The sequence below is a fragment of the Lynx canadensis genome, chromosome B2 (assembly GCF_007474595.2).
Source record: "Lynx canadensis isolate LIC74 chromosome B2, mLynCan4.pri.v2, whole genome shotgun sequence".
NCBI lineage: Eukaryota > Metazoa > Chordata > Mammalia > Carnivora > Felidae > Lynx > Lynx canadensis.
This window is the reverse complement of record NC_044307.1, coordinates 66,847,765-66,870,793: the sequence shown is the minus strand read 5'-3', so window position 1 is coordinate 66,870,793 and position 23,029 is coordinate 66,847,765. Positions and strand designations below refer to the sequence as shown.

Here is a 23,029-nt window from a genome sequence, read left to right as displayed (position 1 = left end):
CCAAAGGGCCCAGGTGGTCCTCCCACCCTAAACCCTATTACAACACAGAATTGAAGTACTGAAGAGGAAGAAGAGTGCCAGCACCATTCCAGTTTTTCTGTCAATTCTGACTTAAAAACAGGGAAACACTAGTCACGAGTTACTATGGATTATGTCTTCAGTGTTAAGAAATCATGCCATAACAGTTTCATAAGAAAATACTGTATGATATGAAGTAACTACCTTTATTTTCCCTTTAACCAGGTTGCCAAAAACTTTTCCATATTGTGGATCAAAGGAAACTATGATCATTTCTGATCTAGTTTACAGGATATTCATTGATGTTCAAAGATAATTACTGGTGAGGATTTCCTGGAGAAGTGTAGGAATCTTAGAAGTCAACTTTCACCCTACATACTACATTTTTAAATGTTGGAAATCAACTGGCTAATTCTAGATGATTTTGTATAGTTTCAAATTTGAAGCCCTAAGAATTTGAGGGCTTTGAAATCGCCTGCTTATCCAAGCAAAAGACTACTAACTTTCAAAACAGGTTGAAACATAAGACTTTTACTTTGGTAACATTTAATGGACAAAGTCTTTATGAGTAAGCAAATCTGCAAGCTGAAGTTTTTTTTTTTTCTGGCTTAGTTGTGGATCCACTGTGATCTCTGTTTGATGAATACTCCCGTTACATCAATATGCTCACTGTATTAGAGCACCTAAGATGAAGAGTATAAATGAAGACTTTATAACTTTCTCAGATAAAGAAGCACAGTTATTATAATCTTTGCCCTCTTCATAAATTAATCACAAATCCATAATAACCTAAGGTTATTTTAACAGGTGCTAAAACCAAAATACAGTACTTATCTCCTCTCTCTGCTCGTACTATTTAAAAGTCTTCTATGAATACAAAGCTATAACTGTCTTTCTTCCAGTTTGTCTGTCTCGCAGAAGTATTGGTCAGTGTTGGGCAATTCATCCATAGCCACCTGTCTCTGCTGAGTGGTCTTCACAAATCGGAGCAGATTGATGATGGCAGCAGGTGTCACTCCAGGTATACGACTAGCAGCCCCAATCTAAGAATTAAAACCATAAGAGATATATGTAAGTGCTGAATCACTAAATTCTACTCCTGAAACTACTACTACACTGCATGTTAACTAACTTAAATTTAAATAAAAACTTGGAAGAAAAAAAATAATAAAACCATAAGATAAATCTAAGTGAGCTATGTCAAAATCAAATTTGTTTTGCTCCTAATAATAATCTGTATATTATAGTTTATAAAATATTTTAAAAACTATTATCTTAATGTATCTTCAAAATAACTATAAAGTAGGTAAAGGGAATGTGATTATTATTAATACCTTCATTTTACAGATTAGGGAAAATGAGGCTCAGAGAAGTTCAAGTGACTTGTCTAAGAGCACATGAGTAATAGATGGTTAGACTACCTACATTTTATTTTCATTAAACTAATGTAACCTCCTCAGCCATGTGTTGGACAGCACCCTATAATCTCATCAATATTTCTGTGGTATATTTTTATAGTGAAATGTATGAATATTCACTTGAAGTGGTATAAAGACTAATCTCATGTCAGTTCAGGTCAAGTTTGATACCAGGTTTGTCTATAACAAACACTTGTCAGAGCTTTTTGTATCCTAGAATTGCGGATAAGGGATGTGAACTCCAATGACCTGTTCTGTCCAATTGAACTTTCTGTGATATGGAAATTTTCCATAACATTTGCACTGTAACAATGTACTGTCCAATACGGTAGCCACTAGCCATACGTGGCTACTGAGCACCTGAAACATGGTTAGTATGACTAAAGAGTTGAATTCTGAGTTTTATTTCATTTTAATTAATGTAAATGGTCACATTTAGCTAGTGGCTATCATATTGGGCAGTGCAGCCTATGACTACCCATAAAAACCCAAGATGAATAGGATATACAGAGTTATAAAATTTAAGGCCTATTTGCTTGGTTTCCATGATGACTATTGCTAAGAATACCATGTTTATATTGACAGAATCACTCCTCCCTTTAAAAATATTTCTTTTTAAAATTGTTTTACAGGTCATATTTTTCTTAAATGCCTTTTACTTTATGAATCACCACTAAAAAGAGCCACCGCCTATTAAACTACGATACACCATCCATTTTTAAGATACAACTCAGTTTCAGAAATGTTAAATGTGCATCTCAGAATCAATAAATATAGCACTGTCAGTGTAGACCCTGACGCGGGGCTCAAACTCACCAACTGTGAGATCATGACCTGCGCCAAAATCAAGAGTCAGACACTTAACAGACTGAGCCACCCAGGCACCTCCTAAATATTTGTCATTAGAAGTCTAATACTGTATAGTATACAATAAAGTTTTTAATTTGTTCACAGATGTTTACACACACACACACACACGCACACACACACACACTTAGGCTGAAGCATGGGGTGAGGGACCTCTTTGGCTTCCCTCTAACCTCCTAGTAAGCCAACACTATGGATCTCCTAGGGAGGATTCTGAGCGGTGATTTGAAAACCATTCACATGTATTATATTTTAACCTAATGTGGTTTCTTCTATGTCATGAGTTATGGGTTAGCACATGTTTGGGACTAGAGAATAATTTTAATCAACCTAATTCTTCTAGTTATTTATTTAAGACTGTTTTTTCATCTCTCAAAAACATACCAACATCTGTCATACAAAGAAATGTCCTAAGAGGTTAGATTTTTTAACGATGAAATAAAGTATTAATTATGTGTATTAATTATGTGATCACTGTAAATCCAGGTTTAAAAAAAATTAAAGCACTAGTTCTTTATCCTATCCACTGCCTGGTTTCTTACCGTCTCTGGGCGACTGAAATGTAGCTTCTCTCGAACTTCATAAGACAAAGACACATCTCTGAGAGTCAAATAATCTAAGTCTTTTGGCAGTTGGAGAGCTTCTTCTTGCTGAACTTCCTTTATTTGTTGTTGCTGATGGAACAACACTGATTCATAAATGGCTGGTAAACAGAATTAATTATGTTATGATTTATGATACTCCTATTAACAACTTAGGTTTTTAATGTTTATTTATTTATTTTTTTTTTAAATTTTTTTTTTTAACGTTTATTTATTTTTGAGACAGAGAGAGACAGAGCATGAACGGGGGAGGGTCAGAGAGAGGGAGACACAGATTCTGAAACAGGCTGCAGGCTCTGAGCTGTCAGCACTGAGCCCGACGCAGGGCTCGAACTCACAAACCGCGAGATCATGACCTGAGCCGAAGTCGGCCGCTTAACCGACTGAGCCACCCAGGCGCCCCTAATGTTTATTTATTTTTGAGAGAGAGAGAGAGTGTATGAGTGGGGAAAGGGTGGAGAGAGAGGGAGACACAGAATCCAAAGCAGGCTCCAGGCTCTGAGCTGTCAGCACAGAGCCCAATGTGGGGCTCAAACACAAGGACCACGAGATCATGACCTGAGCTGAAGTCGGATGCTTAACCGACTGGGCCACCCAGGAGCCCCGAAATAATTTTCTTGTTTTTAAAAAATTAATGTTTATTTATTTTTGAGAGAAAGGGAGAGACAGAGTGTGAGCTAGGAAGGGGCAGAGAGAGAGAGAGAGAGAGAGAGGGAAGGAGGCACAGAATCCAAAGCAGGCTCCAGGCTCTGAGCTGTCAGCAGAGCCTGACTTGGGGCTTGAACTCATGAACCGTGAGATCATGACCTGAGCTGAGGTCGGACGCTCAACTGACTGAGCCACCAAGGTGCCCCAACAACTGTGTTTTTATAGCTTTTTACAATTTACAAAAAAAACTTCTGAATCTCTCATTCAACACTTTTTCCAACACCACAAGGTAAGTGGGGTAAGCGTACCCTTTTCCAGATGAGGAAATTGAGGATAAATCAGAGGGAGTATCTTGCATAGCAACTACAACATTCTGTCTGGTAGTTTATTGCATGCCCTTTCATCTCAAAAATTTGGAAAATTAAGGGGCACCTACGTATCTCAGTCAGTAGAACATGTGACTCTTTTTTTTTTAGAGAGAGAGAGAGACTGGGAGAATCTTAAGCAGGCTCCACACCCAGCACAGAGTCCAACACAGGGCTCAATCTCACAACCTTGAAATCATGACCTGAGCCAAAATCAAGAGTCAGATGCTTAACTGAGCCACCCAGGTGTCCTGAGCATGTGACTCTTGATCTCAGGGTTGTGAGTTCAAGCCCCATGTTGGGTATAGAGATAACTTAAACATTAAAAGCAAAATCTGGAAAATTAAAAATAGAAGATACTGCTTTTCCACTCAGTGCAAATTTTCCCTCTCAGTGCAAATCCTCAATGGACTATGGCTTTGAATTTTGAGCCCTAAAGACAACCTGTTTCCCTAAGAAAATGGTTTTCAGAATTATGTCCATATCAAGCTGTAATTTTTAAAAGTGGGGTTTTTTACATGTAAAACAATTTAAGGTTTTTATTAAGAAATGAAGTTGGATAATTTAGCAATTATTTTGTGAAGCATTCTGTTCTTAGAAAAATAAACTCAAAACTTGTTTCAAAATCTAAATTGAGGTAGTCATTCTATCCTGTAAGAAAGCTGGCTTTCCCTAAGATGTTTTGATAATATCTGCTTCTATCACTTGATTAGCAGTCAGAAAAATCTCAGCTATGAGCCTGGCTCTATCAATGAACCTGACTATGGGTACATCATTATCCTTCTGGGCCTTAGCTTCTTTATCCACAAATTATAAGGGCTGACCCAGATGCTTTGCCACTCACCAACTGTGTGATCTTAGGCAGGTTACCACTTATTTGTAAAATTAAGACAATAATGCTAATACCTATCCTTCACAGGACAATTCTTTTTCTTTCTTTCTTTTTTTTAATGTTTATTTTTGAGAGAGAGAGAGAGAGAGAGAGCGAGCGAGCATGAGTGGGGGGAGGTGCAGAGAGGGAGGGAGACACAGAATCTGAAGCAGGCTCCAGGCTTTGAGCTGTAAGCACAGAGCCCGACATGGGCTTGCAACCACAAGCTATGAGATCATAGACCTGAGCCAAAGGTGGATGCTTAACCCACTGAGCCACCCAGGCGCCCCCACAGGACAATTCTAAATACCAAACAAAATACTGCATGTAAAGGGCTTAATACAACATCGTAATATGACAAATTAGCACAAAAAACTGTCATACAAATATATTACTCATAAATAGACCTTACAGAGGATCATGGGATATAAGTGAGGGAATGTATATGTTAAAGGTATATTTACTTAAACTTTCAAATCTATATATAATAAAACATGAGAAAGAATACAAAGAAGAATCTGAAACTGATTTCTGCCATTACGAAACTTGCTATCTGGTACAGAGGGTCCATGTAGTGATTTGAGAACCACTGATATATCTTATATTTTAACCTAATGTTTCTATTGAGCCATGGATATAGAGTCTTTATATGTGCCAGAGTCTTTAAGAAACAAGGCAAAACAGTAGCTACTTCATGGCTGAAGTCAGAGTTTTCTATGAACAAGTTAACGATAATTATTCTGGATTATTCTAACTCAAACCTGATGATTTATGGAACAAAGTAAAGTTGCAAACCAAGTTTAAAATACAGAATTTAATCACCTGTCCCCAGGTGATAACATCCTGAATGTTCAATTAAGTAATTTTTACTTCATAGAGAAATCATGAAGTTGAAATAAAAGTACATTATTTTCACACATCAGTGTACTACTAGTGTCTTGTCATTTGCAGTTTTGGTGAGTTTCCCACTGTTGCCAGACTTTGGTTAACTTGCATGGTGGGATGGTAGGTAGCACTTGGGTCATCCTATATGCACAGCCAAAACATAGCAAAGTGGTAGATCTCTCTGGAACTAAAAGAAAATGCCATCGATACAAGGAATGCAGCATTCTTACCACCTTGGCTGGTCCGCAAAGAATTTAAAGTGCTTTCCTATTTGAACAGTATGTCATTATCCACCTTTTCCTACCCTTCTCCCTATCTCTTTCACTTCCCTGCCTTTTTCTCCACATAATTTTCCACCCCAGGGAAAAACATCTATCAAAACGCAGAAGCTGATGTTCTCAGTATTTTTATGTTTGAAATTTTTCATAATGTAAAACTTAAAAAAATACAGTGCAACTACCAAGTTATCTGTAGCTTTGATGGTCAGTATGAGAGCACGATATGTGTCATAATGTACAGAGGCAGGCTCTGATTTCTTTGCCTGATACAAAATAAGTATTTGTTAATGGTAGAGTATTCCAGTATATTATCAAAGCCAAAGACACTATTATTTTTCTCATTATTAGAATATCAGAGGGGAAAAATGTAAAAAGGAAGTTTAAGGGACACTTGAAATGTACTCACAAACTACCTAGGGATACTGTTAAAATGCAGATGTGCTGGGCGCCTCCGTGGCTCAGTCAGTTAAGCGTCTGACTCGGTTTCACCTCAGGTCATGATCTCATGGTCATGAGTTTGAGCCCAGAGAATCCCTGCTTAGGATTCTCTCTTTCCCTCTCTCTCTGCCCCTCCCCTGCTCACTCTTTGTCTCTCTCTCAAAATAAATAAACTTAAAAAAAAATGCAAATGTGTTTACTCAATTAGGTCCTAGGTAGAGTGTGAGATTCTGTATTCCTAACAAGCTCCCCTGTGTTGCAATGCTGCTAGGCTGGGAACGCCACTTTGACTAGCAGAGAGCCTAAGACTATGCTGGTTCTATGGTAACAATGCCTCCTCTTAGAGCTGTTTCTTAATGGAGCTGATTTCCATAAGTTGCACAAATGGAAAAGAGAACACATAGGCATGTTAAGTAAAAAATTATTTTCTACCTTCTATTTTCAGTCTTTCAGCTAGTTCTCTACATGTAATGTACTTCTTCAAGGGCGCTGGAACAGCTGTGGCTAATAACTTCATGTCAACTTCCTCATACTTCAGAACATCTAGAGCTCTGCAAATACACAAAAGTTTCATTAAGATAGGAGTCCCCACCCCCCAAAAAATAGGGGTCCATATCATGTAAGCCAGATTAAGAACAAGATTCCTTGGAAATAATGCCAAATCTCTGAATTAATACTACTTTCAAAAGATACTCTGGGGTGCCTGGGTGGCTTAGTGGGTAAGCGTTGACTTTGGCTCAGGTCATGATCTCACAGCTTGTGGGTTTGAGCCCCACATCAGGCTCTGTGCTGACAGCTCAGAGCCTGAAGCCCACTTTCAATTCTGTGTCTCCCTCTTATATGCCCCTCCCTGCTCATGTTCTGTCTCTGTCTCTCAAAAATAAACATTAAAAAAAATTTAATAGTAAAAAAGAGATACTCCTAATTCTTTCCAAGTACAGTCACCAAATGCAGTGACATCTGCAACACAGTAGAACCTCAGTAAGACTAGTGTGCATTCTCCCGTTCTCTTCTTTATCATGAGAAATAAGTTGTTGGTAAAGATTGCAATCCTATCATCCATTTGTCCTCCCTTTCTTGTAAAGACAAAATATCCTCTGATAGCAAGGATTTGACTGAATTCTCTAAGAATTTGTGTCCTGTGAGTCATCATCTTGCATGCCCGAAATCAGCTGAAGACCTCTTTCTTGCTTTTGCAGAACTCTCCAAGTAAGAACAAAAGGCCCTGTGTGTATGTTTTAGTCTCTCCAAATAAACTGATGACAAAATGATGGTCAAGGGCTTTTCTAATAAATAAGGGTTCCTAAGTATTCTTCCAGTTGGGTATATTCTAATTTTGTATAATCTCCATTTCAATTTCTACTGATTAAGAACTTTAGGCAGCTAATTCTCAGTTCTACTTTCACTATGAGCTCTGGATAGACTAAGTCCTCCTGGGCCAAAGCAAGGGGAGAGGAGAGTGATATATGCAGCTAACAGAGATGACTACTAAAGTTCCCAGGCATCTTTCATAGCTCACCAAGAGAACATGCCTAAGGATAAATGCTGACAGGTACTTCAGGTGAGATTTGCAATAACTTCATTCATCAATACTTATTAAGATACAACTAGAGAGAGAAACTTCAGGTATGTTTCATCTCCAGAAGTTCTGGTGTTCCTTAGGCCAATTTAATCCCTTTTATACTGATCTCAGATTCCTTCTTGGTATCACCCACCCCCATCTCCTTGCCCTCCCTTAACGTGGTGTGAACTAGACCAATTGTTGCTCTGTTAATTATTACTAACTTCATTTACATGTGGCTTTTTGGTTATAATTCATTTAAATGGTTATTGCCAGGGCAACTAAAAGCAGTACATAATGAGTTCCATTGTTGCCAAGACCTTAGTTCTGCTTGGTTGAACTATGACACTGCCCTAGGCTCACCTCATTCCTGTGCTCCCAAGACTGCAAAATTTTCTGCAGTTTACTTCTCATTTTGTTTGGTTCTCACAAGATTCACCGATCTGTACAATTTCCCTACATTTACTGTCTTAACTCATTTTGCTTCTATTTACTAATTTTGATCTTCCCTCCAATAGATTGCGTCTTTGATAAATTCTGTCCATCTCAAACCAATTAAATTATCAAGTCAACAAAAAGTCAGATCTGTCCATCCAAGGGTCCCAAGTCTTCCGAGGCCTCCCAGCCAACCTTCTTTACTGTTTATTCTATTGCCACAGTCATGCATTATCACCCTTTGCGGATGGATGCTTGACTCATTTCTTCCTCAGATGGCCTGCTCTAGGAATGTCCAGAAATTCTGGGCAGCTCTGCTGTGCTCCCAGAGACAAATTAGGTCAATTAATTACAAAGGCTTCATCTCATAAGCTACCATGAAACCATAAAACCCTAAGCTCCCAAAGGAAAATGGCTGAATTGTCTTTTAAACTACAGAACATACTGGAACACACCTAATGACTAACCAAAAAAAGCATTATCTTGGAATCTAGCAGGATGGTGATCTCAAAGAATAGCCCTTGACTGTCCAACTTAATATTTTTTCAAAAAATAATTTATTTACAAGCCTTGGAGCTGTTCTCAGGTCCAACCTTTAAGACCTGCTTTGAATCAAACATAAGCCTCAAGAGTTCAGAGCTCTGACACAGAAAGGACAAGTTATCACACCTCAACAGAACATAAGAGACACTCTGACACATCGGTGTATTTCCCTATAATCCTGGCAGGAAATGTGTGTGTAGTTATTTGTGTATCTCTTCAAAGTCTGGTTCAACTTGTGTTTAGCACAGAGCCTAGCATGTATACAGTAAATGCAGTAAGTGTATTTTGACCAATTTTCTATCTCTCTAGCTTTATATATCTAGGCATTGATAAACTGAGTTCATTTAGGGAGGCTGAATGCTAGACTAAATATTCTGCTGAAATCAAATGGTGGGGGGCCGGGGACGCCTGGGTAGCTCAGTTGGTTAAGGGTCCGACTTTGGCTCAGGTCATGATCTCACAGTTTGTGGTCCGAGCCCCATGTCAGGCTCTGTGCTGACAGCTCAGATTCTGTGTCTCCCTCTGTCTCTGCCCCTCCTCCACTGACACTCTGTCTCTGAAAAATAAATAAGCATTAAAAAAAATTAAAACAAAAAGCAAATGTGGGGACTGAGACCCTAGTTTCTCCTGAAGGGAAAGATAACCTGAATTAAAAAGAAAAGCATTTGGCTAAATTATTGGCTTTTTAATCACCTTAATAAAATGGCTACTCTTGGGATTAGTTTGGTGAAGATGTAAAATTGATAGCCTTTTCATTCATATTTTTATTCATCGATTAGCATTTTAGACTGTGTTAGAAACACTCTGCTTGCAATGTTACCTCAATACACATTGGTCACGTTTAATGCAAATTCTAATTATATAAATTTGAAATAGTGCAACATTTGTCAAAAAAAAGCATGATGTTATATATTTGTTGCACAAAATCTAAAATAGTATGAACCTTCCTAAATTTAAACAAACACCTGAAATACCAAGTGGATTATAAACGATGTTTATACAACTGCCATCTCCCAGTGCCACTTAGCTGGTAAATAAATCTATCCACCATCCTCATTTGTCAATCAGGCTGTCGTTCCTGTGACTAAGATTCCCTAGTTTGGGTGACTACTATGCAGGTTCTTTAATACTTATCATCACTATAATTAAAAATCTGCTTAATATCCTCTATTATCCACCAGTGCTCTGGGAAATTCCTGTGAAAATGAAAACCGGGGAACAGAAGTTATAAATGATAAGACACCATGATGAGATGAAAGCCAAACACGGACACGTTATGCCAGGCTGTTAATCAACGTGAGAGCACTAGAAGATTAGAGATAATAAAAAGCAGCATTAAAATAGGTATACCTTTAAGTTCACAAAATCCCTCACAAGGAAAACAAACTTAAAAAAAAACAAACAAAAGGAAAAGTATATTGGACTCATAGCTGCAAGATAATGCCACCATATTTGCTTCTGAGCTACAATGATTTTACATTTCTGCCTTCTGGGAACCTCCCCACCTGAATTAGCATACATTTTTTTTTTTTTTTTTACTAAAAAAAGGTTTTTTTAATGTTTATTTTTGAGAGAGAGAGAGCGCGAGCGGAAGAAGGGCAGAGAGAGAGGGAGACACAGGATCTGAAACAGGCTCCCGGCTCTGAGCTGTCAGCATAGAGTCCAATGTGGGGCTCAAACCCACAGACTGTGAGATCATGACCTGAGCCGAAGTTGGACACCTAACCAACTCAGCCACCCAGGCGCCCTAGCATACATTTTTTTTTTAATGGAAAAATGAGTGGTGAAATATGCAGATTTTGAACTGTGTAAGGTCCTTAGGAATATATCTATGAAGCAAAAGCTTTATATTAATGTCCTTTAGACTCAGAGTCCATATAACCAAAATGATGAAAGGACAAAAAAAATCCCCCTAAAATGTAGCATGGGATTGTTCAAGTGAGTCTACAGAATTTAAAATACTCCACTTGGAATGCAAGCTGGTGCAGCCACCCTGGAAAACAGTATGGAGGTTCCTCAAAAAACTAAAAATAGAAGTACCCTACGACCCAGCAATTGCACTACTAGGCATTTATCCATGGGATACAGGTGTGCTGTTTCGAAGGGACACATGCACCCCCATGTTTATAACAGCACTATCAACAATAGCCAAAGTAGTGGAAAGAGCCCAAATGTCCATCGATGGATGAATGGATAAAGAAGATGTGGTATATATATACAATGGAGTATCACTCGGCAATCAAAAAGAATGAAATCTTGCCATTTGCAACTATGTGGATGGAACTGGAGGGTATTATGCTAAGTGAAATTAGTCAGAGAAAGACAAAAATCATATGACTTCACTCATATGAGGACTTTAAGAGACAAAACAGATGAACATAAGGGAAGGGAAACAAAAATAATATAAAAACAGGGAGGGGGACAAAATAGAAGAGACTCATAAATATGGAGAATAAACTGAGGGTTCCTGGAGGGGTTGTGGGAGGGGGGATGGGCTAAATGGGTAAGGGGCACTAAGGAATCTACTCCTGAAATCATTGTTGCACTATATGCTAACTAATTTGGATGTAAATTTAAAAAAATAAAAAATAAAATTAAAAAAAAATAATAAAATACTCTGCTTAATCAGAGGTTTCTAATTGTTCCATACTTATAGCAGGATGCAGATTAACTATATTTCTTGGTGTGTACCCTCTAAATCTTAGGAAAGCCAGAACTCAATGGGAACCACAGAAATATTATATTAAAAATGAAAAAAATAATTTAGAATCATACATATTTTTAATGCTGAATAAAGAGATAAGTTACATCTAAATGATTCTGAGAAGAAGCCATGTTCATTAAAATGTTCATTTAAAATAGGGAACCCACAGGTAATGTTTCTCTGAAACAATCTCACTTTTCTGTAAAAAGTAAGAAAAGTCTATATTAAAAGTGCATACCTGAGAGGCAGACTTTTACCAATACTTATAGAAGCCTCTGGAATTAACTTTTTCCATTTAGAACTTGAAAACTCAATGGATTTTAGCACAGAAATGCCTTCTTCCAAAGAAGACTTCATCCAAGAAGCTCTTTCATATCGTTGTTGGGACACACAGCCAACTTCTTTATACCCTAAAAAGAAGGGGAAAGAATATAATGAGAGAGGTTTTACAGAAGAGTAAATATGGTTGCAGGACTCAAGGAAGAGATACCTCGGAACGTGAGCCTGCTGTCGGCGTTATCAGGGCGCAGTGACAAACGGAACTCTGCTCGGCTCGTGAACATGCGGTATGGTTCGTTGGTACCCATTGTGGTGAGGTCATCAATCAAGACTCCTATGTAGCCTTCTGTTCGGCTAACGACAAAAGGAGGCTTGCGTTTGACCCGAAGACTTGCATTGATTCCAGCTATCACACCCTACAAGAGGACTGAAATGTTTAAAAGGCCATTATGAACCGAACAACGAGCTACCCTATTCAGAACACTATCTGGAAAAAACAGCACGGGATAGTAAGAAAGCAAGCACTGCCCTGAAGCGATAGAATAGAGAAAGAAAATGTGATCCTTATTCAAAACCAGAATACAGGTAATGTACCACTTTAGAATGCTATATTTCATTGTTTTCAAAAATATTTAACATTCCTGATAAGCCTCAGGTGGGCTAATATATTGTTTTAAATCCACCCATAAAGCTCTTCTAGCCTTTTCCCACTTACAAATAAAAAAAACATAACTTCTCACTTAAAAGGAGTATGTTAATTTTCAATAATGTTATGTAAGAAGAACTAAATTTTGTTTATAAAAAAATTTCAGGGGCGGCTGCCTGGCTCAGTCAGTACAGCGTGCGACTCTTGATCTCAGGGATGTAAGTTCAAGCCCCAGGTTGTAGAGATTAGTCAAAAACAAAATCTTTAAAAACAAAGTCAGAAAAAATCTAATCAAATATGGTATCAGACCTAGGAGCTCAAAATGAGAATTAAAACCAAAAGTGTTTGGCACAGCATAAGGAATACAGTCAATGATATTGTAACAGCTATGTAATGGGACAGCTGGTAGCTACATTTGTGGTGAACACAGCATAACGTATATACCTATCAAATCATTCAGTTGTACATTTGAACTAATGTAACATTTGTGTCAACCGTACTCAAATAAAAAATTAAACAAAAACAAAAAACAAAACCCACAAGTGTTTTCAAAATAGTAGCCATCCCTGTATACCCTGAAACAGAAATAAGTCTTCAACTACAATGCATGAGTTGTATAAGATCTATATAGTTATCATAACAGACGTTTAAAGGAGAAACACCAGTTAAATAGTCCTTTTGTGTTTATAACAATATTTGAACAAGGTCTTACTTGAGCTGCAGCTTCCTCATAACCAGTAGTGCCATTTATCTGGCCAGCAAAGAAGAGCCGTTGCACCAAATGAGTCTCAAGAGAAGGAGTGATCTGACGGGGGTCTAAATAATCATACTGAACACCATAACCTGACCAAAGAATAAATGATATAAAATAAGTAAAAACAGAGCTGGATTTGCCTCAAAGTAGAGATGCAAAGATGATCACTAAATGCTCTTGAAAAACAAAGAATATATTTTAAATGCATAGGTGTTGGGCTTTGTCTTCTGAGGCTCTTAGCAACCATGACTATAACTAAGACCTCTTCACTATCTACTAATGCGATGCTGAGTTGATACTGAAGGGCAGCTGTGATTCTCTTTACCTGGCTGAATCATTTTAGCTCTCTCCAAGCCTTTGATGCATGTGATCATTTTCTCCTGTAATTCAGCTGGTAGCGTCACAGATAACCCTTGGGGGTAGATGAGGTCAGAATCCATTCCTTCAGGTTCCAACCAAACCTGATGAAGACGGTTTGGAAAACGCAAAACCTTTGATTCAATGGATGGACAGTATCTAGAACAAGACAATGAAATTCAAAAATTTAATGAAGCAAACAAAAGAAGGTTGATGTCACTCCTTAAAGTAATGTTCTGTCCTTACCGGGGTCCTCTTGTAGTTTCCTTAATGTGACTATTAAGGTGAAGGTTCTCAAGGACAATCTCATCCACTTTAGGGTTGGTGTGAGTCAAGTAACATGGCAGCTGATCTTCTGGCTAAAATATAGGAAGTACTTAAAACACTGTTTTGCTTCTTTACGAGTTTATCTTTTCCTTAAATAAATTACACACATGATATGCACTTAATTTTACAAACATTAAACCTATGCATAATGCTGAGCACTACTTAGGGAGTATTCTTGCCAAAAAAACCCCAAAAGGTGAACCTAAATTTAAACAAGCCTCCAAATCTACCAGTTTACAGGAAATATAGAAGACAGAAGAACCTATTTAAGGTACCAGAAGGATGAAATCAGAGAAATCCAGAATGTGGGAAATTCTAGAGAACAGATGGCTCAGTTTCTTCCACATATAAATGTGAAGAAGAAAAAAAAAACTGGGGGAAACTCTTATAAGGCATATCATCCAACTCAGTGTATGGTCCTTATTTGGTCCTTGTTTGATAGGTATGATAATGGTATTGTGGTTGGTTTTTACAAAGTTCTCATCTGTTAAAAACATATACCAAGGTATTTATAAGTGATATCTGGTACCAAAGCTTTAAAACCTAGTAAGAAGAAAAGTGTTAAAGAAAGATGAAACAAGAATGCCAGAAAATGTTACTTGTTGAAGCTGACTGATGGACACAGAAATTATACTGTTTTTTTTTACTTTCTATAAACTTGAAAATTTATAATAAACAGATTAAGTGTGTGTGTATATATATATATATATATATATATATATATATATTTATACTAAGAAAGTTGCATCACAATTTACATTTTACCAAAGCAAAAATGTAAGTGACTTGCTCAAGACAGTGGAATATTTGGAGCCACTTATTAATAAAACACTTACCAGAAACTAGGACCATCAATTATTAGTCCTCAATTCTAAATAATGTTTTTTTAATTCCAAAGATAGGCAAAAAGTATCCTGTACTCTTCAAAAATACCAGTATCATGAAAAACTGAGGAACTGTTCCAGATAAAGAGAAATGACAATTAAATGTAATACGTGATCCTGGATTGCAAAAAAAGGGTTGCTATAAAGAAGAATATTGGGATAATCAGCAAAATCTGACTATGAACTTTATATTAGATAACAGCAATGTATCAATGTTAAGTTCCCCAAATTTCATTACTACAATGAGGTTATATAAGAGCATGTAATTGTGCTTAGTTGAAATACATACTGAAGTATTTAGAAGTAAAGAGTCATGATCTCTGCAACTCACCCTCAAATGTTTTGGGGAAAAAAAAGAATAAGAATAAATGTGTGTAAGGTACCTGGGTGGCTTAGTCAGTTAAGCATTTGACTCTTGGTTTTGGCTCAGGTCATGATCTCATGGTTTGTGAGTTCGAGGCCTGCATCGGGCTCCGCACAGAGAGCAGAGAGCTTACTTGGGATTTCTCTCTCTCTCTTCCTCTCTCTGCCCCTCCCTGCATGTGCGCACATGCACTCTCTCTCTCTCTCAAAATAAATAAAATTTTAAAAAAGAATAAATGTGTATATTACTGTTTTATAGATTAAATATATGTATCTATATATTTCTGTATATAGAAAGATAAATATGGTAAAATATTAACAATGGGTGAATTTCAGTGGTTTACAGGAGTTTGTTTTAATGGTCTTGCAATTTTTACAAAGGTCTGAAAGTGTTTCAAAAAATTTTAAATAGGCAAAATTATTGAAGAGATGAAACTTAACAACTTATTGGGAAACACCCAGTTAGCCAAATTAGCTAATCCTTTTAAAGATCATTATTTTGCACCCTAAGTAATAGTGATATAAAGTGAATTGTGAAGAGTAGAAAGAAGGAAGGGAAGAAGAGAGAAAGAAGGAGGGAGGGATGGAAGGAAGGAAGGGAGGGAGGGAGGAAGGGAGGGACAGAGGGAAGAGGGAAGAAAGAAAGGAAGGCAGGGAAGGGAAGTGAGGAAGGGAGGGAGGGAGGAGGGAAGGTGGAAGAAAGGGAAGAAGGAAGGAAGGAAGGGTTATATCCTGCTGTGAATGGCCACTGTCAGCTGTAAAGTTAGATTTTCTTAAATTATCTTACCTTAATCCACACTGTCTCACTGATAAAACTGAATGGTATGGATGGATTATCTGGTGTCTGCTTGTTTAGAATGCTGAAATTAATGGACTCTTTGGCAATTCGGGGTGGAGTCCCAGTCTTCAGTCTTCCCACCACAAACCCCAACTTCTCCAGAGTGTGAGCCAACCCTACGGAAGGCTGATCCCCTAAACGTCCTGCTGGATGCATTTCTAATCCAATTACAATCACGCCTCTCAAGAACGTCCCAGTAGTCAGAACCACACTCTCTGCATGTACTGTGCTTCCATCCGCTAAAGGTTAAGAAAGAGTAAAAAGTGTGCCCTGTTATCAAGGATCAAATTGAAACGTGACTATTTTAAATTAGAATTACAGGGAGGGGCTCCTGGGTGGCTCATAGGTTAAGTGTCAGACTCTTGATTTCCACTCAGGTCATGCATGATCTCATGGCATGGGATCTTGGGGATCGAGACCCTCAAGGGGCTCAATGCTGAGCCCAGAGTCCTCCCTCTCTGCTCCTCCCCCACTCATGAACACACTCATGCACACACTCGTGCGAGCATGTGCATGCTGTCTCTCTCTCAAAATAAACAAACATAAAAAAAAAAGAACTACAGGGACTCCTGGGTGGATCAGTTGGTTGAGTATCCAACTCTTGGTTTTGGCTCAGGTCACAATCTTGCAGTTTGTGGGTTTGAACCCCACATAGGGTTTCCAGCTGATGGTGTGGAGCCTGCTTGGGGCTCTTTCACCTCTCTCTGTCCCTCCCCCACTCATGGGACTGAAGTCCCAAGGAACATGGGATGATGTAACACAGCAAAGTAGTAAAAAGAAGGCTCAAAATGACATTTGTGCAGAAGGCCCAGAGAGCAATTGCCCTGATTATAGCAGATGGGTTGTAGGGGGCTGGGGAAGTTGATGTCTCTGGGAGGGAAGAATCAAAGAAAAAACAGAATTGATAGATTACCTGATGATTGAGAAATGACAGTTTTTTCCTAATGAAAAAGCTGAACAAGTACACAATTAAAATAAGCAAACAAAAAATAAAGCAAATATTAATCCAAAGCAAAGCAAAGAGGTATATGAAAGGAAACAAACATAATATACTACTTAGCTCTACAATGAATATTTAAAAAATCATAACAATATAAACATAGTATCAACCAAAATTTATGGCATAACTAATTAGAAGGATTGAGGGAAGGAAAATAGGGGATTAAAGAGAACTGCTATAAAAAACGTTAATAGATAACATCTAATACTGATAATTTAGGGAGTACAAATATAAGAATACTATTTAGAAATATGTAAATACATAGAAACGAAACTGCAGTAGTTAATCTGTAAAGGGAGATAATTATAGAGATAATTGTTTTTCCATACAAACTTTTAAATTCAATTTGATTTTTGTAAAAATTATGTGCATGTATTATCTTAATGAAAAATTAATTTATAACTCCTGGGGCACCTGGGAGGCTCAGCTGGTTAAGCGTCTGACTTTGGCTTAGGTCATGATCTTGTGGTCTGTGGGTTTGAGCCCCATATTGGGCTCTGTGCTGACAGCTCAGAGCCTGGAGCCTGCTTCAGATTCTGTGTCTTCCTTCCTCTCTGCCCCTCCCCTGTTCACACTATCTCTCTCCCTCTCAAAAATAAATAAACATTAAAAAATATTTTAAAAAATTTGTAACGCCTTTAAATAAAAAACATAAGTATAGTAACATTGTAAAATACAAATTAAAAAAATTTAAAGCAAGAACTAGGAAAAATAGAGGCACTTGGCTGGCTCAGTTGATAAACGTGTGGCTCTTGATCTTGAGGTTGTGAGTTCGAGCCCCACGTTCGAGCCCCATATAGAGATTACTTAAAAATAAAATCGTTAAAAAGAAAAAAAAAAAGAACTAGGAAAAATAAAAATTACAACAGAAGGACCAGGAGAAAAACACATGTATGTAGGCTATAAAGTCTTACTAAGATGGTATAAATGAGCCCAGAATTTGACTAAGCTTCATGAAGGTCAAGATGAAAGGAGGAATATAATTTTTTATACAGTTTTCCTCTAGAAAAATATAATAATTTCCTAGAATAAGCAAAACATCTCCATGCTCTGCTCTAAAATTGTTTTTTCACATGGAGTTTGACATTGTTATTATCATCTATCACCAGTACAAACCTAAAACCACGCCACTGACACGGCATTTCCCAGTGTACTCAGGCTCTGGTTCTGTAAGAATAAGATCTTCTACAGCTCCCTCCTGAACAGTAAGCAGTGGTGTATTTAGGATTTCTTTCTGCCAAAAGAGAATGCAAGTTGAAGCATAACAGTTAAATAATCACTACAGTCTCTCCTGTTTTGATGCCCCATTCTCACCTGCATGTTCTGCTTATAGAGTTTCCTATCAATTTGAGCTCTCAAACCCCAAACAGCCGGTCCCTTACGCCGGTTTAATACTTTGTAATGTACACCAGACTGGTCACAGATTCGAGAACAAAGCCCATCCAAGGCATCAACTTCCCTCATTAAGTGCCCTTTGCCAATGCCACCAAAGGAAGGATTACAGGACATCTGACCTAAAGAGAACAGACCAAATAAATATATGAACATGTGTACATAGTGAGTTTAATAGAGAAATGTCTGTACAAGTGACTAGAATCATCTCATATGATAGATTAAAAAAAAACCAACAACCCTGAAACAAACACTAGAAAGGAACTTAGAAAATCCCAATGGGATGCAAAAGTTATTCAGGGCATCCTGGAAGACAAACCATTGACTATAGTTTCTTTTAAATCTTTTCCTTGACACATTTTTACTAGTTCATTAGGTTGCCTTTTCCTTTAAAATGTGGTTTTGAAATCCTCACTTCATGAAACCTTCCCAAATCCAGCATACTTTTAAGAAGTCCCTTGGCACTAATTCCCTGTTATAATGAATTATGTCTTCCATAAATGCCATCTGCTGTTTCCTTTTTGCTTATTTTGCAGAAATGATTAAATTATATGAGCTTCCTGAAAGTAGAAACCATACTTTAATCCTTCCCCTTAAATCCCCCTAGTCTGATTTTCAAGTCTAAACTCATAAGGTTTCCTCAAAGGTTTTTAGGGGAGGTGGAGGAGTAGGGAAGTGATCTCAACATCTGTAGGTCTATTGCAGCCACCACCAAGCCGTCTACAAGTTTTTATAGTCTCCATAAGCAGGCTGAATAGCGCTGTGATTAGGAGTTTGGGTCAGGAATGAGTGAAAGGGATCTGGCTCAGTTCCTAGATCTACCACTTATAAGCTCTGTCATTTTGGGGGCGCCTGAGTGGTTCAGTTGGTTAAGTGTCCAACTTCGGCCCAGGTCATGATCTTGCAGTCTGTGAGTTTGAGCCCGACATTGGGCTCTGTGCCAATTTTTGGATTCTGTCTCCCTCTGTCTCTGCCTCTCTCCCTCTCACAGTCTGTTATCTCTCTCTCTCAAAAATAAATAAATAAACACTATAAGCTCTGTCATTTTGGCAAGTTATCTAATTTTCTCTACCTCAGTTCCCTCCTGTAAAAAACAGAGATGATAGCTACAGTAGATTATTTCCCCCCCTTCGATTCACAATTTTATTTAGGTAAACACTCTGCTATGAGGCTTTGTGCTCAGGGAGTGTGACCTAAACTCAGTAGGAATAAATCTTTAATGATCTAAGTAATCCTGTTTCTACTTGCCAGTGTTTGGGTTAAGAGTGGGAAATAAGTCACAAGGGATGAACTATTGGGGATGAAGTCTCTAGAAATGGGATTTATTTTCCTCTTTAAAGAGATACAGGAGTAGCGGAGGGTGCCTGAGTGACTCAGCTGGTTGAGCGTCCCACTCTTGATTTTGGCTCAGGTCACGATCCCAGGGACATGGGATCAAGGCCCGTGTTGGGCTCCACACTGAGTGTGGAGTCTGCTTGAGATTTTGATTTAAAGACAGATTTGCGATCCACTAAGCTCATCTATAAGAATTATTATCTTTGAAATGTATTTATTTAAAAAGAAAACGGATTGTATTGTATTGGTAAAATAATATGAATATGGGTTTGGATAAGAATCCCTTTATCCCTCACAGAACTACATTACTCATATTTCATGGTCATCTTAGTTCAATAATACTTTTCATTAGAGTTTTGAATTATTATTGAAAGGCAGTATCCAGTCTTTATTTTTTTTTAATGTAAACAACACTGAAATATATCATAAGCAACGCATAATCTTTTGGGTAATCTTATCAACCCTCTCTAAAAGAATCACTGTTAACAGTGTATGTTTCTCCCCACTCACCAGCTGAATGGTAATTTTTAAAAAGTACTTCAGTATACAAATATGTGATTTATTCACAATTTTTGCAAAACACAGTTAATATTTCAAGTACTGTTCACTCTTAAGCAAAATGCAGGAGGTAAAAATAGGCATGCATAATTTACAGAATGATGTTTTAGCTAGCATCTATTATGGCGCTCGAGAGAGGTCTTGCTTTAAATTATAGCTGTCCACCCATTGCCTGTTAAGTGTGAAAAAAGCACTGCCAGTTCCTGAGCACAAAATTAGAGGACCAACGCCTAGCAGAGATATAGAATGCAATAAAAAGTATCATCCTTCTTCAAAAGGGCCTCACAAAATCTCGGGAAAAACACAACTGTCGTTTAATAAGTAATTCCTAATAAATGTTAATTCACTCTTTTCCCAAAGCCACAAGCTAGCAAAAGGTAAATGGCAAAAAGGAAATAGGAAGCTATCAGCTTGTATTCTTAAATTTCCCCCCTTTCCCAAGGCACGGCCCCCAACTCCACCTCCACCAACTAACTACTTCGGTGAGCAGCAGCGCAATCCGTGGTCCAAAGAACAGCCCAGTCCAGGGTTCTGGGAAACTCAAATCAGGATAAAACCACAGATACTAGGATTCTCGCTAGCTCTGAGAGAGGGAAGAGTCTGCCCATCCGGGAAAGGGTGAAGGGGCATATTGGAAGCTTGCGTCCTGGGCCAACCTCCACTCTACCCGCGCTCCTCACCGATCGTGTCCACGCGGTGGGTGAGTAGCAGGGTCCGGGAGCCGCAACGAGCAGCAGCGGCGGCTGCCTCGGTCCCGGCATGTCCTCCGCCGATGACTATCACGTCAAACTTCGTAGGCAAGGGCGCCGCGCTGTCACCGCTGAACCGGGCCAACGTAAGACGCTTTTTGGTGAGGGAAGCCGCGACCCAGAGACCGCAATTTCGGAGAGAAAACATGGCTGGAGAAAGGCCGAGTGTGACTCTAAACCTGACACGAGCTAGGCGCAAAAATTTAGGGTACGAGGGAAAGTCTGCAGGACGCAGCCATCTTTGTTCTGATGTCAGAGCGTCGCAGTCCACGTTCAGCGTCTGCGCTGATTGGGGCTTTGGCGGGACTTTAAAGGCGAAGGGAGACGGGGTTAACAGTGCAGGTGGCACGACCAGTGTGAACCTGGTTTCGTGGTCCATGCAGGCTTTTAATCACCAATGGCTGTGAATTGGTGGTTCCTACGTGGTCGTTTTTGTCTTTTCTGGAGAGTGGCAGCTCTAATCGCCAGGTGGTCACCTACAGTGATTTTGATCAGTTTGCCTTATCAGATTCTTTGAATTTTCTGATATACTATCACCTGGACTTCTGTTTGATATTATAGAGTAGTCTCTGATAAGAGTAGACTCGAAAGCAGTTAAAATATATTTGTGGATGAAAGATTCATTATGGCTAAATAGGGGAATGGAATGGTTGAAGGTTAAATGGCCAGCCTTTTGGAAACACATTTTTAAAGCCTTCCTTAGAAAGGAAATCTTCAACTGGTTAGTGAAACAACCCATGTGGCAGTTTTATTGTTCTAGTTATTAAAATATATCGAATACATAATTTTGTTGTCTTAACTACGTTAACAATAGCATTCGTTATATACAATTTAAACCTTACAGAAATAAAACTTTGTTAAAAAAAGCAAACTGAAAAATAATATAATCATAGTATTATATGTGCAAAATAATAGTAGCATTAGTATTTGTATTTTAAAAAGCTAGGAGGCATTGGCAACAAAATGCTGACAATGATCACAGAGGTGGGGATTAGAAGAGCTGACGGCAGTTATGGGTTCTTTAACTCTCAATGTATTCTGGACTCCATGCCATGGATATATAAATCTATCACATTTTAACCATAATTTATGTAATTAACTCCAATTACTGGGCGTTCGGATTGTTGATAATTTTTAAAAAATTTTTAATGTTTATTTATTGTTGAGAGAGACAGAGAGAGAGTGGGGGAAGGGCAGAGAGACAGGGAGACAGAGAATCCCAAGCAGACTCTGTGCTGTCAGTACAGAGCCTGATGTGGGGCTCAAACTCACAAGTTGTGAGATCATGCCAGAGCCAAAACCAAGAGTTAGATGCTTAACTGACTAAGCCACCTAGGTGCCCCGGACTGTTTACAATTTTTAATGTTATGAATATTGTTGTACATACATCTCTTTAATTTTATGGGACTCTTTCTATAATGAAGATACTGGGTAAAAGGATTCCTCAATGTTTAAATTATTGATGATGGCTAAATTAGCCTTCTGAAAGCTTTTGGTCAGGTGCATTAACAGTGTAAGAGTATTTCATTAATACTGTAGCCAGGACTGGATTTTAATTAAGTTTTAAGTGTAAATAGGCAAGAAGATGGATATTGTATGTGTGTCCTTCATAGTCATATCTTGACACATTTTTTTTTTTTGTATTCTAAGACATTAAGCTATTCTGATTTTCCTCCTATTTTTCTGGCTACTCCTTCTCAGTATATTTTTCTGGTTCCTCCTCCTTGAGCACTGTGCTCAAGCCTAAGGGCACAACCAAACCAATCTCTAAACCCCAACTTTAGGGCTCTATCTCCTGAGCCCATCCCCAATACTAACTCTGTAGCACTCTGGGGTCCAATCTGGAGACAAAAATCACACAGTAGGTATTTAATATAAGAAAAATTGACTATACTGGGATGCCTGACTGGCTCA

General features: G+C 38.2%; 1 protein-coding gene across 2 annotated transcripts; it reads right to left on the bottom strand.

Annotated features, from left to right (window-relative positions):
* Nucleotides 1-205: 205 nt before the first annotated feature.
* On the bottom strand, nt 206-21,402 carry MTO1 (mitochondrial tRNA translation optimization 1). Of its 2 annotated transcripts, none has more exons than XM_030315846.1 (12): nt 21,047-21,398; nt 18,396-18,595; nt 18,198-18,315; nt 16,031-16,320; nt 13,916-14,028; nt 13,638-13,828; nt 13,271-13,401; nt 12,124-12,328; nt 11,872-12,043; nt 6,823-6,941; nt 2,846-3,006; nt 206-1,061 (listed from the first exon to the last, which is right to left on the bottom strand). In XM_030315846.1, exons 1-12 carry the CDS (start codon nt 21,261-21,263, stop codon nt 900-902), a joined length of 2,079 nt encoding a protein of 692 aa, XP_030171706.1. In that variant the 5' UTR covers nt 21,264-21,398; the 3' UTR covers nt 206-899. The 2 variants fall into 2 exon arrangements, with proteins under 2 accessions (XP_030171706.1, XP_030171707.1); XM_030315847.1 differs by having other exon boundaries at nt 974-1,061; nt 2,846-2,977; nt 21,047-21,402.
* Between the last annotated feature and the right edge of the window lie 1,627 nt (nt 21,403-23,029).

What these genes read in the sequence shown, in the direction of transcription:
- MTO1 (XM_030315846.1), bottom strand. Translation starts at nt 21,263, where the DNA reads ATGTTTTCTCTCCGAAATTGCGGTCTCTGGGTCGCGGCTTCCCTCACC. An exon ending in GTGAGACAGTGTGGATTAAG is followed by an intron (nt 14,029 to 16,030) that starts GTAAGATAATTT and finishes CCTATATTTTAG; the next exon opens with CCAGAAGATCAGCTGCCATG. An exon ending in ATGAGGAAGCTGCAGCTCAA is followed by an intron (nt 12,329 to 13,270) that starts GTAAGACCTTGT and finishes GTCCTCTTGTAG; the next exon opens with GGTGTGATAGCTGGAATCAA.